Source organism: Artemia franciscana, chromosome 6, assembly GCF_032884065.1.
Source record: "Artemia franciscana chromosome 6, ASM3288406v1, whole genome shotgun sequence".
Classification (NCBI taxonomy): Eukaryota; Metazoa; Arthropoda; class Branchiopoda; order Anostraca; family Artemiidae; genus Artemia; species Artemia franciscana.
The window spans coordinates 3,603,220-3,620,719 of record NC_088868.1 but is presented as its reverse complement, the minus strand read 5'-3'; the positions used below and the strand labels follow the sequence as shown (position 1 = coordinate 3,620,719).

The following is a 17,500-nucleotide window of genomic DNA, read 5'->3' as shown; positions in this document are numbered from 1 at the left end:
CTTACTCCAAGGGATCGAATTTCCCCTGCAGCCAGACGGAGTAGTGAGGGTTTGGATCTATCGGTAAGAGTTTGCATTGTGAATTTCTGTAGGCGTTCGCAGTTTAAAGCACTCGGACTGTGCTTGGACCTCATTTGACTGTTTTGATGTGTTTTAAGGAATTAGGTGATTATTTTGATTTATTTTTGAGAGTTGGAAAGTGTAATCATGAATAAGATACGTATAATACAATTTGTGCAAAATGAGACATCTAAATGATAATTTAATCATTTTAGTAGTACGAAAAGTAATCAAGATTTTTGTAATATTTGTAAGTTTTTTGTTAATCTTATAGATAATGTTTGCTCGCAATAGATCTTCTATTATTTGTAAAACTATGTTAACATTAGATAATGTCAAAAGATTTAGTTACAATTTGTGACGTAAACTGGGGTTTCAAACCAGGGAGGGGGGTGTTTGCTCCCCTCCCAAGATTTTTAGCCTCCTTCCCTTTATACTTTGTAAAAACCTTTTTTGGGGTTTTTATTCAAAAATGGCTTTTGTTATTTTTCATTTAGGAACAGAAAATACCCCTCCCAAATTATGAAGAATATATTTTTGACCACTCCTCCTACTTTTCGAAGAACTGACCACACTGGTTAAAACACAGCAATGTGAAACTATTAATATGGATACTGAAACTTTGATCCGTAACCTAGATTAAACATGAGAGCAAGTTTAAGGTAATGTTTTACCTTAAACAATTACCCTGTCTCATCCATTATAAACTTATTAGTTTGTGGGGCCAAACTATTTAGGATTGATTCAAAAGCATCGTTTTAACGTTTGACGTTTGAAGCTATGACATTATCTTGTCATAACTTGTAGAGCTAGACTCTACAAACTCTTTACTCATTAGAACAAGAGATACTAATAAGTGATAGAAAACTAAAAGTTGACTCCTACTTTCTGAAAAATCAGCTCAAAGGACATATCATTTGGGCAATTTGGTTGTTTTGGGAGTTCCTTGTGATGCTACTCGCTTTCATTGGAAACCTTCCCAACACAGGGAATGTGTTATTTATGTTGTAGGCTCTTTTGATAGACTCCACTTTGCTTAACAATTAGCACAAGATTATGATTTTCTTTTTTTTATGGCACTTGGTATTAACCAAGTGACATATAGCGGTCGCAAATTCTGTCGGTCTGTCTGTCCTGGTTTTGCTGCTTTAGGCACTTCCAAGTAATTTAGGACGATGAAATTTGGCAGGCGTATCTGGGACTGGACCAGATTAAATTAGAAAAAGGCGTTTTCCCGATTTGACTATCTGGGGGGGGGGAGTGGGGGGGGGGCCGGTTAATTCGGAAAAATAGAAAAAATTAAATATTTTTAACTTACGAACGGGTTTTGAGGTCTTAATGAAATTTGATTTCTGGAAGGATATCATATCTCAGAGCTCTTGTGTTAAATCCCGATCACATCCGGTGACATTGGGGGGAGTTGGAGGGGGGACCTAAAATTTTGGAAAACGCTTAGAGTAGAGGGATCGGGATGAAACTTGGTGGTAAAAATAAACAGAAGTCCTAGATACGTGATTGAAATAACCGGGACGAATCTGCTCTGTTTGGGGGAGTTGGGGGGGGGGTTAATTCAGAAAAATTAGAAAAAATGATGTATTTTTAGCTTACGAAGGAGTGATCGGATCTTAATGAAATTTCATATTTAGAAGGACCTCGTAACGTAGATCTCTTATTTTAAATCCCGATCGGATCCAGCGTCATTGGGGGGGGGGGGACCGGAAATCTTGGAAAACACTTAAAGCGGAGAGATCAGGATGAAACTTGACGGGAAGAATAAGCACAAGTCCAAGATACGTAACTGACATAACCGGACCGGATCTGCTCTCTTTGGTGGAGTTTGGGGGGGGGAGTAATTCGAAAAAATTAAAAGAAACGAGGTATTTGAAACTTACGAACGGGTGATCAGATCGTAGTGAAATTTGATATTTAGAAAGATCTTGTGCTTTAGAGCTCTCATTTTAAATCCCGATCAGACCCGGTGACATTGGGGAAGTTGGAAGGGGGAACCGGAATTCTTGGAAAACCTGAAAATTGAGGTATCTTTATCTTACGAATGGGTGATCGGATCTTGCGAACGGGTGAAGGATCTTATGTCGCAGATGCTTCATTTTCAATTTGAATCGGATCCGAGCTCATAGAGGGTTGAAGGGGGGAACAGAAATTATGGGAACCGGAAATCTTGGAAAACGTTGAGAGTGGTGAGATCGTGATGAAACTTGATGGGGAAAATAAGTACAAGTTATAGATACGTGATTGACATAATTGGAACGGATCCGTTCTCTTTGGAGGAGCTGGGGGGGGGGAGTGTTAATTTGGAAAAATTAGAAAATTTGAGGTAGTTTTAACTTAAGAACGGGTGACCGGATCTTAATGAAAATTGATATTTAGAAGAAACTCATGTCTCAGAGATCTTATTTCAAATCCCGACCAAATCTGTTGACATTGGGGGGAGTTGGAGGGGAAACCGGAAATCTTGGAAAACGTTTAGAGTGGAGAAATCAGGATGAAACTTGGTGGGTAGAATAAGCAGATGTCGTAGATACGTGATTGACGTAACCGTACTGGATCTGCTCTCTTTGGGGGAGTTAGGGGTGGGGTTCAGTGCTTTGGCGAGTTTGGTACTTCTGGTTGTGTAGGAAAATGAAAATTTGTAGGCGTGTCAGGGAGCTGCACAAATTGACTTGATAAAGTCGTTTTCCCCGATTCGATCATCTTGGGGGCTGAAGGGAGAGGACAAATTAGAAAAATGAGGTATTTATAACTTGCGAGTGGGTGATCGGATCTTAATGAATTTTGATGTTTAGAAGGACCTCGTGACTCAGATCTCTTGTTTTAAATGCCGACCTGCATTAAGCCTCTGATTTTCCTTTAAAATCAATCTGTTGATTCTTAGAATTTTTCTAGAGCTCATTCCATATGAGCTCTTGGCTCTTCCGGCCTCGTCACAAGTGTCATATGAGCTCAGCTCTTGTTCTTATTTGGGATAGTATGAGACAAATTTTAGAGAATCAGGCATCATCCAGTTTCTCATCCAGTTATTATCATCAAAGACATAATTTTGGACCTTTCAACATCACTAAACAAAATGGTTATCTCAGAATGTTGATTGGATGTGCTTCGGGAAATGATTGGTGTGGGGTGGAGGCTATTTGCCTTAAAATCACTCTATACTATTGAAAAAGGTACTAGCCCTCACAATTTTCAATTGAATTAGCTCTTTTTAAAGTTTCTATGACAACTCCTTCTATACCGAAATGCCTTGGTCTAAAAAAAACAAAGAATAATAATAATAAAAAATAAATAATACATGGTGCCCATATTCCTCTTTACTTACGCTGCCTATGATAATAGCACTGACATCCATGTAATAGCTTTGCTTGCTGACACTTTATTAATGTATCATGTTATTATTTATGTGCAATTAATCAGTGCTTATATCAGTAACTCAAATACTTTCTAACTTTCTATTTTCTTATCACTTGTCAATTCTTTCTTATTGTTTTTTTATGCGATTTCTTTTCGCCCTATATATATTCCCGTTTTATGATCGATCATATTGACTAGAATCTAAGGGAAACACCCTATTCTCTTCTTTGGGGGGATTTACTTGCAATGATTTAATTATCACTTGGATATTTTTACAAAGCCCAAACTTTATATTTTGTGACAAAATTATTCACGTAGTTCATTACTGCTCTACAAAATTCCATTGGCAGAAATCACGTCATACTTAAAAACTTTTGAAAAGACTTTTCAAAATTTAGGGGGAAGGGGTAAATGCCTTGGGCACACCTAAAGTGCATTATTTTCTTTAAGGATCTATAAGTAAAGGTGAACGGCGAAAATATTTACTGTTCCTGAATCACGTTCTTTACTATAACTATAAAATTCACATATTAATATGTCTTGGACATCATAAACTGTATGTTAACATTTACACGTTTTCATAGTTCAGTGCAAAGTACGGTGGAGACTCTCCTGCGTAAAACAAGGATTCGAGTTCAAACCACTTTGTGGCAACGATAAGGAATTATATAGATCCAGTAGACTTTCTTGAGTATAAGACCGATTATCACATTCTATTATCAATCAGCTTGAGGCTGAACCCTTGAATGTGTTTAGTACAGCTTTTTTATGTTCACTTTGTAAAACTTCTTCCAGGGCTACGGAAATTCTATTACTTTTATCTAAACTATAGTCGCTTCTGGTGTTAAAGTACTGCAAAAGTTTTATGCTACTAATAAAGTTTGTAGATGCGAAATTTTGTTCTAAAGTTTGTAGATGCAATACAGATCCATTAACATCATCTAAAAATCGATCTAGTCCAGTTAATACATGTAAGTTTTCAAATGAACTATACAAAAGGGTTTGTTTGTCATGCATTATAGTCATGCTAGCTACTATTACGGACGTGCGGATTTTGTATTCCAATTCTTTGAAGTGAATTGCGGCATTTCCCCCATCAATCCAACCAGAAGGACGACCCCCTTTTTTAAATTGGCCTTTTTCTAGATTTTATCGATAATGTTTAAATGAAGTACCAAGTATTTCATTGAAAGGAGTACCTTTGAATATTTCTTGCTGATTTAGACCACAAAGTTCCAACTCTAAAAAATCTGCTTTAGGTTGATTAATTACAAAAAGTAACCGATTGAAAAAGGCATTCATTTCGTTTTCTTGTTCGGATACTGTTGAACTTGGGTGTTTTTTTTACTTTCAAATTCAGAAATCTTTTGCAATTGACTCGTTTTAGTTTATCACTTATCACATTAAGTTGTTTATAGTCTTTATAGTTATGTTTCTTGGGTCTTCCTGACGACAAATCAAAAATATCTATAATACCTAAAGGTGCATCCTCTTTGAATTTGAAGTTTGCTTCCTCTAACCGTTGAGTGTCGAAATTAGCACTTGTAAGCAACACTACATACTGAATCTCACCATCTTCGAAATACTGTCTTTTCTTAGCTTCTTCATTATCCTCTGTATTAAAACTCTTTTTGTCTGTAAATTTTCTAATGTCCAGTTTAAGGTCAAGATTATTCAGGAAACAATTTTGTGTACCAAACTCACCCTTAGTTGATTCTAAACCTGAATCGTTAATTTTTATGGTACTTGGTATCTACCAAGTGATGTGCTTGGTAAATACTTGGTAGTAATTATTGGATTACTAATTATTGGATTACTAATTGGATTACAAATTATTTGATACTTGCTAGATATACTTGGTAGTAATTTTTATGGTACTTGGTATCTACCAAGCGATCGCAAATTCTGTCGGTCCGGTTTTGCTACTTTAGGCACTTCCAGGTAAGTTAGGACGATGAAATTCGGCAGGCGTATCAGGAACCAGACTAGATTAAATTAAAAACTGCCGTTTCTCCATTCAACCATCTGGGGGGAGGGGGAGGGAGGAGAGTGGGGGACGGTTAAATCGGAAAAAATAGAAAAACTGAGGTATTTTTAACTTACGAACGGGTGATCGGATATTAATGAAATTTGATATTTGGAAGGATATCGTAACTCAGATCTCTTACTTTAAATCCCGACGGGATCCAGAGTCATTAAGGGGGGAGTGGTGGGGGAGGGAACTAAAATCTCGGAAAACGCTTAGAGTGGAGGGATCGGGATGAAACTTCGTGGGAAAAATAAGCAGAAGTCCTAGATACGTGATTGACATAACCGGAACGGATCTGCCCTATTTGGGGAGTTAGAGGGGGGAGGGTTGATTCTGAAAAATTAGGAAAAATGAGGCATTTTTAACTTACGAAGGAGTGATCGGATCTTAATGAAATTTCATATTTAGAAGGACCTCGAAACTCAGATCTCTTATTTTAAATCGCGACCGGATCCAGCATCATTGGGGGGGGGGGGATTTTGGAAAACACTTAAAGCGGGGAGAATAGGATGAAACTTGGTGGGAAGAATAAAAACATGTCCAAGATACGTGACTGATGTAACCGGACTGGATCCGCTCTCTTTGGTGGAGTTGGGGGGGGAGGGAGTAATTCGGAAAAATTAGAAAAATGAGGTATTTGTAACTTACGAACGGGTGATCAGATCTTAATGAAATTTGATATTTAGAAGGATCTTGTGCTTTAGAGCTCTCATTTTACATCCCGAACAGATCCTGTGACATTGGGAGGAGTTGGAGGGGGAAACCGGAATTCTTGGAAAACGTGAAAATTGAGGTATCTTTATCTTACGATTGGGTGATCAGATATTAATGAAACTTGATATATAGAAGGATCTTATGTCTCAGATGCTGTACTTTCAATTCCAATCGGATCCGGGGACATCGGGGACTGGAGGGGGGAAACAGAAATTTTGGAAAACGCTTAGAGTTGAGAGATCGCGATGAAACTTGATGGGAAAAATAAGAACTAGTTATAGATCCGTGATTGACATAATTGGAATGGATCTGTTCACTTTGGAGGAACTGGGGGGTGTTGATTTGGGAAAATTAGAAAAATTAAGGTATTTTTAACTTAAGAACGGGTGGCCGGATCTTAATGAAATTTGATTTTTAGAAGGAACTCATGTCTCAGAGCTCTTATTTCAAATCCCGATTAGATCTGTTGACATTGGGGGGAGTTGGAGGGGGAAACAGGACATCTTGGAAAACGCTTTGAGTAGAGAAATCGGGATGAAACTTGGTGGGTAGAATAAGCAAATGTCGTAGATACGTGATTGACGTAACCTTACTGGATCAGCTCTCTTCGGGGGAGTTAGGGTGGGATGGGGTTCAGTGCTTTGACGAGTTTGGTGCTTCTGGACATGCTAGGACAATGAGAATTTGTAGGCGTGTCCGGGAGCTGCACAAATTGACTTGGTAAAGTTGTTTTCCCTGATTAGACCATCTGGTGGGGGGGGGGGGCTGAAGCGAGAGGAAAAATTAGAAAAAATTAGGCATTTATAACTTACGAGTGGGTGATCAGATCTTAATGAATTTTGATATTTAGATGGACCTTGTGACTCAGAGCTTTTATTTTAAATCCCGACCGGCATTAAGCCTCCGATTTTCCTTTTAAGTCAATCTATTGATTCTTAGAATTTTGCTAGAGCTCAAACCATATGAGCTCTTGGCTCGTCCCTCCTCGTCACAAGTGCCATATGAGCTCTTAGCTCTTGTTTTTAACTAGAATAGCCTTAGCTCTTTAAACTGTTGACATGTTCAAGATCCCTTATTAATTTTTAACGAGTTTTTATGGAAATACCATAGTGCGATGGCAGCTTTGGGAGTTTCTTGTGGTGCTGGTAATGTTTACTAATGGGCCCTTTGTCTTTGAGACAATCAGCCGACGCTTAGACTCGCAAAACGATTTTTAAAGTATCGATTGGCTTTAATACAACTGTGCCAAAATGATGGAATATGTGAGGTTCGCTATCCTATCCAACCTAAATTACAGCTATGAACTAGTCTGTGGTATTGTCTAAAGTTAGAGGTAAAATAAAATATACTGCTTGTGCATGTCAAAATTCATTAAGGTAAAACCGCGCTGAAGTGTGATCATTTCAATAAACTTTCATTAAATACCTGATTCTTTACCTAATATTTCGGCCGATATTTATCTTTACTTGATTTCTCTGTTCCCTATTCTAATTTACCATGATGTTTTTGAGAATATTAAAAATATTTTCGTGAACCTTTTGCTGTGTTACAGTTTTGTACTAAAAATAATAATACATGTGATAGAAAAGCTAATGGAACAATGCATTTCATAGGAATTCTAAGCTCAAGAAGATATAGTCTGGGTATGATGAGTGACCTGTCAGAATTTTTGCTATTTACTCATCATTTAAAATTTCATTATGCACTGTATAAATATAATGGTGATATACCCGTGTGAAGATAATCGAGCTGGATCTTTTCGAAATTGTACTATGCGTGTGTGCGTGTCTTGTTTTTTTTTTCTCTCTCTCATTTTTCCCTGTAAAATTTGCTTTTGGTCAAATCCTTACAATTACTTTCTACTATAATTTGTTCACCTCTTCCATTTGGTACAAATAAAAAATAATTACAATTCATCACTGTGAAAAAACAGTGAAGCCCCGTTTTCTTGTGTACTTAGCTACACATCAACGGCTAGACACCATCACTTTCAACCAATCGAGGCTCCTCAAGAAAGAGAAAACAAGTTATAGTTGGTCAATAATGATTATATTTATACATTGATGTCTAGCTAAGCAAACATGAGTAGGACTCTACTAAAAATGAAGCCTCGAGAGCTTTCTTTTTCGCCTAAAAGTGCTTAGAAAGTGTTATTTAAAAAATTAACATGTTGTATATAGGCGACTTAATAAAAAATCCGCTTCTCTGGGGATAAAGATTCGCTTAATCGTGTTCTTTTTTTATCAGGGATAAAGACCTACTAAGGGAAACTTGATAGCCTACTTTTATGCTCTTTTACATATATATATATTTACATATACTTCATATATTTACATATACTTTTATGTTTTTATTACATATATGAGGGGATTCGCCCCTTCGTCAGTACCTCGCTCTTTACACTAAAGCTTAAATTTTATCCCAATTTATTAAGAATGACCCCTGAGTCACAAAAGCCGTAGAATAAATCGTTGAAATTACTAAAAATACTTTAGCGTAAAGAGCGAGGTATTAGAAGGAGATGAGCCCCTCATATGGGTAATAATTTCTGTTTGTTTTAAGTTTTATTGCTGTTCCTTAATTCCAGCTTAAAAAGCTTTTTCACATTTTTTTTTAATTGTTTTTTTTTTAAATAATGCTAGTAAATCCTGCTCTCCCTTCATAGAAATTTTCTTCTCCTATGACAAATTCTCGATGGAAAGTTCCCCCAACATATCCCCCTCTTCTCAACCCCTCCCCCCAACCAAAAAAATCCTCCTGAAAACGCCTGTATACTTTCCAATAACCATTACTATATGTAAGCACAGGTCAAAGTTTGTAACTTGTTGCCCCTCCCACGGGGACTGTGGGGGAGTACGTCGTCCCCAAAGACTTAATTATAAGGTTTTTCGACGACGCTGAATAAAATGGCTATCTCAGAATTTTGATCCGTTGACTTTGGGAAAATATTTAGCGTGGGAGGGGGCCTAGGTGCCCTCCAATTTTTTTGGTCACTTAAAAAGGGCACTAGAACTTTTCATTTCCGTTAGAATGAGCCCTCTTGCAACATTCTAGGACAACTGGGTCGATACGATCACCCCTGGGGAAAAAACAAAACAAAAAAACAAAAAAACCAATAAACACGCATCCGTGATCTGCCCTCTGGCAAAAAATGCAAAATTCCACATTTTTGTAGATAGGAGCTCGAAACTTCTACAGTAGGGTTCTCTGATACGCTGAATCTGATGGTGTGATTTTCGTTAAGATTCTATGACTTTTAGGGAGTGTTTCCCCCTATTTTCCAAAATAACGCAAATTTTCTCAGGCTCGTAACTTTTGATGGGTAAGACTAAACTTGATGAAACTTATATATTTAAAACCAGCATTAAAATGCGATTCTTATGATGTAGCTATTGGTATCAAAATTCCTTTTTTTAGAGTTTTGGTTACTATTGAGCCGGGTCGCTCCTTACTACAGTTCGTTACCACGAATTGTTTGAAATATAAACATACACAAAATAAAAGAGTAAGCTTTTTTTTCTTTCTTTTTTTTTGCTTTCGTTACTGAAGAATTCAGAAATACATGGATATTATCGTGCCCTTTTGAACTTAGATATAAATTTTTGTAGCGAGAGTACTTAAGTTGTAATATTAAAGAGTAATCTTATGAAAGCTATATGGGGTTAATCTGAATGGGTTGAATTGGATGAGGGCTAAGCAGCATGGTAACTTAGTTTTTTTATGTACATTATAACTCTGAGTTGTACTTATTCGTAAATGGCGCGTGAATGTATACTCGTAGTTAGTTAATTAATTTCTGAAATAACCTAACTTTAACTGAATACTATTAATAAGTTTAGCATTGTGTAAAGTTAGAGCCCTATTGAATAAATTTTGAGGGGGAAAGGAGAGGGTATTGTCCAAGATTCCAAAGGAGACTCTTGTTCTCACCAACACTCCTGTTTTAAATCCTTACATAAGACTGCTGCTACTACCAACTTACTGCAGCACCCTGGCGTCTGAGGCTAATGTAGCTGTGCAGGCTCCTCTTCTATTCCATTCTATCCAAGGCTCATCCTCTCCTAAGAAGTTGCAATTTCCTTTAAATCCTTATTTCGACTCTTCCTATCTTATTTGGGTATGACGTCCTTTTAATTTAGCCCTAGATGGATGGCCTAAAAGGACTACCTTTGGCAATCCGTCATATTGCATCCGCAAAGTGTGTCCCAGCTAGGTAATCGTTTCTCTTGGTATTGTCATAGAAAGTGGGAAAGAACCAAGTTTTTCGTAAAGCTTGCTGTCTCATTTACTGCCAATCAAACGGTTACCCAAAACTTATAGCTAATGTCTTTTGAAAATATCTGATAAATCTTCCTCGTCTTCCGAAGTGCCTGTGGTTCAGAACCATGCTTGACTACTGATACTACTTGCTAAATACTTAACATCAAGGGCTTTTTTTTATATTTTTATGATATTTGACCCTCTTTCTTCATTTTTTGTAAAAGAGAGAATTGCACGTATTTAAACAGCTCTTTTCTTTTCTGAAAGCTTTCACTGCTCCGAAGAGGGACTTACCATCTAAAAGGAGAGGAAGACGTCTTGAGGACAAGATGAACGGAAGGTAAGCAATATGTCTGTAACCTTTGTTCTTTTTCAGACTAGCAATTAAATAATCTTAAATGTTTATTTGAACCTAGTATATGAATAAGGTACAAATACTGGGAACATGATAAACGCCGAATGTTACGGTAGTCTGGCAAACCGTTGGGTATTTCCTATTGATGTATAGAAATAGGTTTGTATGGAGACCCCGTGGGATATTAAACTAACAAAATTAGATTATCTTTTACTCAGATAGATTATCGTCTACCTTGATCTACTTTCCAAATCGTGATATATTCTAATGAGATTCACCCGTGTTGACTTGTACAGGATAATAACAAGTAATTTTTAAATAAAATAGAACAATCGTATTTTGTTGTCAAAATGTATGTAAGATTATCATTTAGGAAGTGTTGCTGTGGTCATACATAGCGGTGGTAAAAATCAGATTATATTGTTGGACACTGAATCTTTTAGAATCTGTAAAGCATGTAAATATGAGTTTTCATAATTTCATGAACCTGTTTGTTTAGAATAATAGACTTGTTTATCTATCATTTAGCTCGTTGGGAAAAACTTGAATACTGTAAGGATTTCAAGCATATGAAGCAGGTTTAAAAGTCTTTTATATATGAGATTCTACTTTTTTTTGCTGAAAAATTTGATTACAATGAAGATCATAAAGTTCGTAGCAGATCTTGTATTTCTGTCATGTCACATTTTCTGTATGGCGGGTGACTGAAATAATCAAATGATCTAAAGTACTTAAGTATAAAAACTTCATTCATCTTAAGTTAAATATGGGTCTGTTGTCCCTGTGACACAACCGAACGCAGGTTTTTTTTTTTTTTTTTTTTTTTTTTAGAGAAGGAATAACTAGTTAACTAGAGAAAAATAAAAAAAGGCCTATGATGAAAAGAGAAACAAAAATACCAACTTTTATCAAGTATACCAAGAGTACGATAAGATAATATTCGTCTCCAAAAGCCTTTCATTAGTTTTAATAGAGCTGTGTAAACTACAAAAATGGAATATTCAAAATTTGTCAAATAAACTTTCTGCAACGTATGGTAAAAAGGGGAGGGAAGAATAGGAGGGAAATCAATTATTTAACATATTAATTGTGTGGAAAGGAAACGTTCTTCTATTTTTTTTTCTGTGGAAAACTTAATTGGGGTATAAATGGGGATTTTTGATGAAGCAGAACGGGAAAAGTGTGGTCCTTGGTGGCAAGGAGACTGGGAAAAAGTGAATCTGTGTTGTTATTACTAAAAGCACTATTGATGTAACATAAGGACATTTTTGTTATCCTTCCTTAAGGGCAGCCTCCTTAGTTCTGCAAAGAAGGGAGATATAAAGTACTTTACCATCAGTAAAGGTGATCATTTATGGACTAGGTCTATTCGTTCTGACAATTCCTAGAAGGTGCGACATACTGTTTCACAAAAATACTGCACATGGAGCTGGAGTGATAGGACTTAGTTAGTAGAGCTCCCTGATACTTACAGGAAGAATTGTGACTTCTGGCTCAAAATCTTATTCTCGGAATCTAAGGATAAACACAAGGAGACCCGGAAAAAAGACAAAATTTGACCTCTTTAAATAAATTTTGAGCCTATGTGTCCTCAGCCAAGAATGCAATCTATCAACTCGATGCTTCATTGATGTCTGAAGTAGCCTGTTTTCGTAGTAACGTTAGCCCTGAATTCATCGACAAACAATGGTATATTCATATTCTGGCAATTTTTAGTTTTATCATAAACCCTAAAACAGCAATCTGGAACACAATTGGACATGATATAAATTAAAAATAAGAAAAAATAGACCCAGACAAAATCCCTTTGGGACTTCGCAAACGACAGTAATCAATGGATTGTATCGAGCAATATCTTACAATAGTATAGGACCTATTTCCTATACTCAAAAATTTTTTTATTCTCTTTCTCCTCCTGGAGAGCTTTTTCCATAGCCGAATAAGTGATTAAAGGAAGACTTAGGTACAAAAGTGAAAAATCGTACTGTTTGCAAATCAAGTTTACAAAATGCACTGTTTGAAAATTAACTCTGACTTCTGCTTGGCAGGAAGTGTGCGGAGGTACAGCTCAAGGAAGGCTAGCCAATCATTGACATCAAGGGGAGAGACTCTGAGTTCCCGCAATTCAAAATCTGTTGCCCAAGCCCTCCTTTACTGCCCCGTAATAGTCCAACTGTGAAACCCCGGTTTTGATCATTCGATGAATCATCCTCAGACATCTATTTTCAAGTTAATCTAATTAGCAGGACCACTTGAAATTATACCAAGAAAAGGCCAGAGAAAGACAATATGGTATTTAAGAGTACGGGGGGAAGGGTGAAAGGGATAGTCCCAAAGTGGGAATGAGTTTAGTTTACAAAAAAAGGACATTTATCTGGTAATTAGGGCCAAGGGCCCAAATAGGTACCAGTTGCCGATGTAGCTCTTATGCCAAAAGCTTTAAAACAGATTATACACTGCTCGCATGTTTCCATGAGTATTCCATAGTCAATTTAGTCGAAAACCTCCTTCATTAGATCTTGAAATGTAGCACCGACCTCCAGATCATCGAAAGCTATTTTAATTACACTCGTTTGAAATAGCAGTGTACTCTCTGTGTTTCAACGCTTCCTTAAAAAAAACATTAACCGGGCATTTCTGGACTTTTCAATGATATGAGATATAACAGTCAACAGTGGTGTGGGTTGGTAATTACCAAGATCATTTCCATTGCCATCTCTATAATCCGGTGTCACTCTTGCTTTTTTTAAGCACTCTTGAAAAATTCTTTTGTCAAAAACAATCATTAATCAGTGACGTTAGAGTGTTAGATACATTGGAAAATGTATTAAGTTTTTATGGCACTTGGTATTTACCAAGCGATATATAGCGATCGTAAATTCTGTTGGTCTGTCGGTCCTGGTTTTGCTAGTTTTGGCACTTCCAGATAAGCTAGGATGATGAAATTTGGCAGGCGTATCAGGGACCAGACAAGTTTAAATTAAAATAATCGTTTCCCCGATTCGAAAATCTGGGGGGCTGACTGGGTATAAAAAAAATTGAATAAAAGCATGAAAGCACTTTTGGGCACAACAGACTCAACTAGTTGATAAATCTCGTGTGTTTTACTTCCTGGTTGAGTAAGGAAAATTTAATGAATGCACTTTAGTACAACAAACTCTACCCAGCTAGTTGATAAAATTCGTGTCTCTTAGCTGCTGACTAAGTATTCAAAATTTAATAAAAGCACTTCAGAGTATAACAATCACAGCCAGTTAATAAACTCCGTGTGTCTTAGTTACTGACTGAGTACTAGAATTTAATAAATGCACTTTTTGAGTGCAACAAGCTCAGCAAGTTGATAAATTCCTAATGTTTCAGTTACCGACTGGGATATAAAAAAATTAATAAAAGCAGTTTTGATTACAATAAACTCAGCTAGCTGATAAATTTGGAGTGTTTTAGTTACTGACTGTATATAAAAAATTTAATGAAAGTACTTTTGAGTACAAAAAACTCAGCTAGTTGATAAATTCCGAGTGTTTTAGTTGCTGACTGAGTACCAAAAAATTTGATGAATAACAGTTTTGAGTACCACTCACTCAAATAGTTGGTAAATCCCAAATGATTTCGATTCTGACTGAATATTACAAATTTAAAAGAAAGCACTTTTGAATAGTACAAAATCAGCTAGTTGAAAAATTCAGAAAGAAAGACTAAATCAAACAAACCAAGCCAGAATAAATGAAAGACTAATCAAGGATTAGATTGGGCAAGAATTCTGTGCTTATTGATTGACTCAGCATGTCTACTGACCTAATTCTCATTACAAGTGTGATCAGATGATCTTAAATTAAACTGAAGAAAAAAAACGTTATTTGAATCATTTAATTTCAAGTTATTGTAAATTTGGTTTATAGGAATATCTCCGGTATCTCTATTGAAAGCAAGGTTTCTATTTATAGACTGATTAATTTCAATTGCCGTCCTAAAAGAATGTGGGAAGTCATTTGCTTCAGAAATTAAAGTTGCCTCATCAAAAGGATGTAAATGATCTAGATTTTCAACAACGGGGACGGCCAAAAGCAAAATCAATATCCTCTTTTTTATTTTTATTTTTACATCTGAGAGAAATCCTGTGTTCATGCCGTCGTTCCCCCGGGAGCCGACGATTCCCTCCCCTCCAGGAAAATAACACCCGTGAAGAATTTCCCTCTCCCCCACGGAAACCCTACTCTCCTGTTTGTCAGAGGCAATCGTATAGCATTGCCTATAGTAAAGACCCATAAGGGTTAAAAGAATTAAAATTTGTTCATTTATTTTTTCCCAGAGGCTTTCCATGTGGAAGGGATGGTCTAATAAACTTTGGAGGGGGACCAGTCAATGGGAAATCGAAAGTTCCAGTGTCCTTTTCTAAGATTTAGCCCGCTTTTCAACCAATTGTTAAACAATCTGCTGTTACTTACCACACTGTCATTAAGAAATTCTTATTCTAATTAAACGGCCCTTGCGTTTCAGCAGTTGTCTTGAAACAGTCTTGAAATAAATACAGAATTAATTCTAAGGGAGAGAAGAAGTGAGGTTGGATGTAAAAATTGATATATAATCCTCAAGGCCATATCCAGGAATTTTGTTTGGAGGGGGGGGGGGCTTTGGAAAAGAAACAGTCATCTGAATCAGAATCTGAAGGAAAGGAGCTATATTTGCCAGCAGATCCTGTTCAAGACGATCTAAGCGACTGAAAGTGACTGAAAGTTCTGCTATTATGATCCATTGCTTAGATAATTAAAGTCATCGAAGTCTTACAAACCACTTGTATAATTGTATTCGGTGCTTTTATAAATAAATGAAAATAGTATGTAAATGATATAAAAAATGTGGCTGAATGCAGTTATTTAAAAATATAAGGCTGTTAGGGTAATATTTTTTAGGTTTAAATGTAGAAACAAAATTGCTAATATAATTTATTAAAATATAAAATATTAATAAAATAAATAAAAATATTTTGATAATTCTGATTTTGCTGGGCTTTAAAAAGGTAATACTCCTTCATCTAGAGTTTCCTGAACTTAATTTAACTGTCTTGTTCATCCCTTTAGTAATCTTGTGCCTAGGGTAACACCTCAGCACTTGGACACTGCCTGATTTCGGACAACCATTTTGTAAAAAAAAAAAAAAAAAAAAATCCTTTGGAAGTAAAATTATATTAGCAATTTTGTTTCTACATTTAAACCTAAAAAATATTACCCTAACAGCCTTATATTTTTAAATAACTGCATTCAGCCACATTTTTTATATCATTTACATACTATTTTCATTTATTTATAAAAGCACCAAATACAATTATACAAGTGGTTTGTAAGACTTCGATGACTTTAATTATCTAAGCAATGGATCATAATAGCAGAACTTTCAGTCACTTTCAGTCGTTTAGATCGTCTTGAACAGGATCTGCTGGCAAATATAGCTCCTTTCCTTCAGATTCTGATTCAGATGACTGTTTCTTTTCCAAAGCCCCCCCCCCCCTCCAAACAAAATTCCTGGATATGGCCTTGAGGATTATATATCAATTTTTACATCCAACCTCACTTCATCTCTCCCTTAGAATTAATTCTGTATTTATTTCAAGACTGTTTCAAGACAACTGCTGAAACGCAAGGGCCGTTTAATTAGAATAAGAATTTCTTAATGACAGTGTGGTAAGTAACAGCAGATTGTTTAACAATTGGTTGAAAAGCGGGCTAAATCTTAGAAAAGGACACTGGAACTTTCGATTTCCCATTGACTGGTCCCCCTCCAAAGTTTATTAGACCATCCCTTCCACATGGAAAGCCTCTGGGAAAAAAATAAATGAACAAATTTTAATTCTTTTAACCCTTATGGGTCTTTACTATAGGCAATGCTATACGATTGCCTCTGACAAACAGGAGAGTAGGGTTTCCGTGGGGGAGAGGGAAATTCTTCACGGGTGTTATTTTCCTGGAGGGGAGGGAATCGTCGGCTCCCGGGGGAACGACGGCATGAACACAGGATTTCTCTCAGATGTAAAAATAAAAATAAAAACGAGGATATTGATTTTGCTTTTGGCCGTTCCCGTTGTTGAAAATCTAGATCATTTACATCCTTTTGATGAGGCAACTTTAATTTCTGAAGCAAATGACTTCCCACATTCTTTTAGGACGGCAATTGAAATTAATCAGTCTATAAATAGAAACCTTGCTTTCAATAGAGATACCGGAGATATTCCTATAAACCAAATTTACAATAACTTAAAATTAAATGATTCAAATAACGTTTTTTTTCTTCAGTTTAATTTAAGATCATCTGATCACACTTGTAATGAGAATTAGGTCAGTAGACATGCTGAGTCAATCAATAAGCACAGAATTCTTGCCCAATCTAATCCTTGATTAGTCTTTCATTTATTCTGGCTTGGTTTGTTTGATTCAGTCTTTCTTTTGCTCTTTTAAGAGTTGCTTCAAAAAGTTAGTTTTTCGTCTTTCTTTTTTAAGCACTGAAGACGGCTGACATTATCCTCGTTTTCTCGGCTGTTTAATTTTATAATTTTTTTCTTATTTGTCACATGACAATCCTGCTTATAGCCCTTTCTTCATTTAACAGCTCACAGAACTAATATAATTTTATTTCAGCTATTATTTCACCATTTCAAAATTATAATTTCCTGTACTCAAATACACTTTATCGTTCTGACAACAAGAGACAGGAGTCAGACTGAC

The 17,500-nt window shown here is 36.1% G+C and overlaps 1 protein-coding gene across 4 annotated transcripts in view; it reads left to right on the top strand.

Moving 5' to 3' along the window:
- LOC136027925 (uncharacterized) overlaps window positions 1–17,500 on the top strand; it is a 63,324-nt gene that overhangs the window by 21,715 nt on the left and 24,109 nt on the right. For 2 of the 4 annotated variants that reach the window (XM_065705374.1, XM_065705376.1), the window contains exon 5: window positions 1–63. This exon is cut by the window's left edge and continues 50 nt beyond it. In XM_065705374.1, the coding sequence (XP_065561446.1) occupies window positions 1–63 (63 nt within the window). Of the gene's footprint in view, window positions 64–10,696; window positions 10,770–17,500 lie in introns of all 4 variants that reach the window. The other 2 variants (XM_065705370.1, XM_065705375.1) reach the window with 2 other exon arrangements.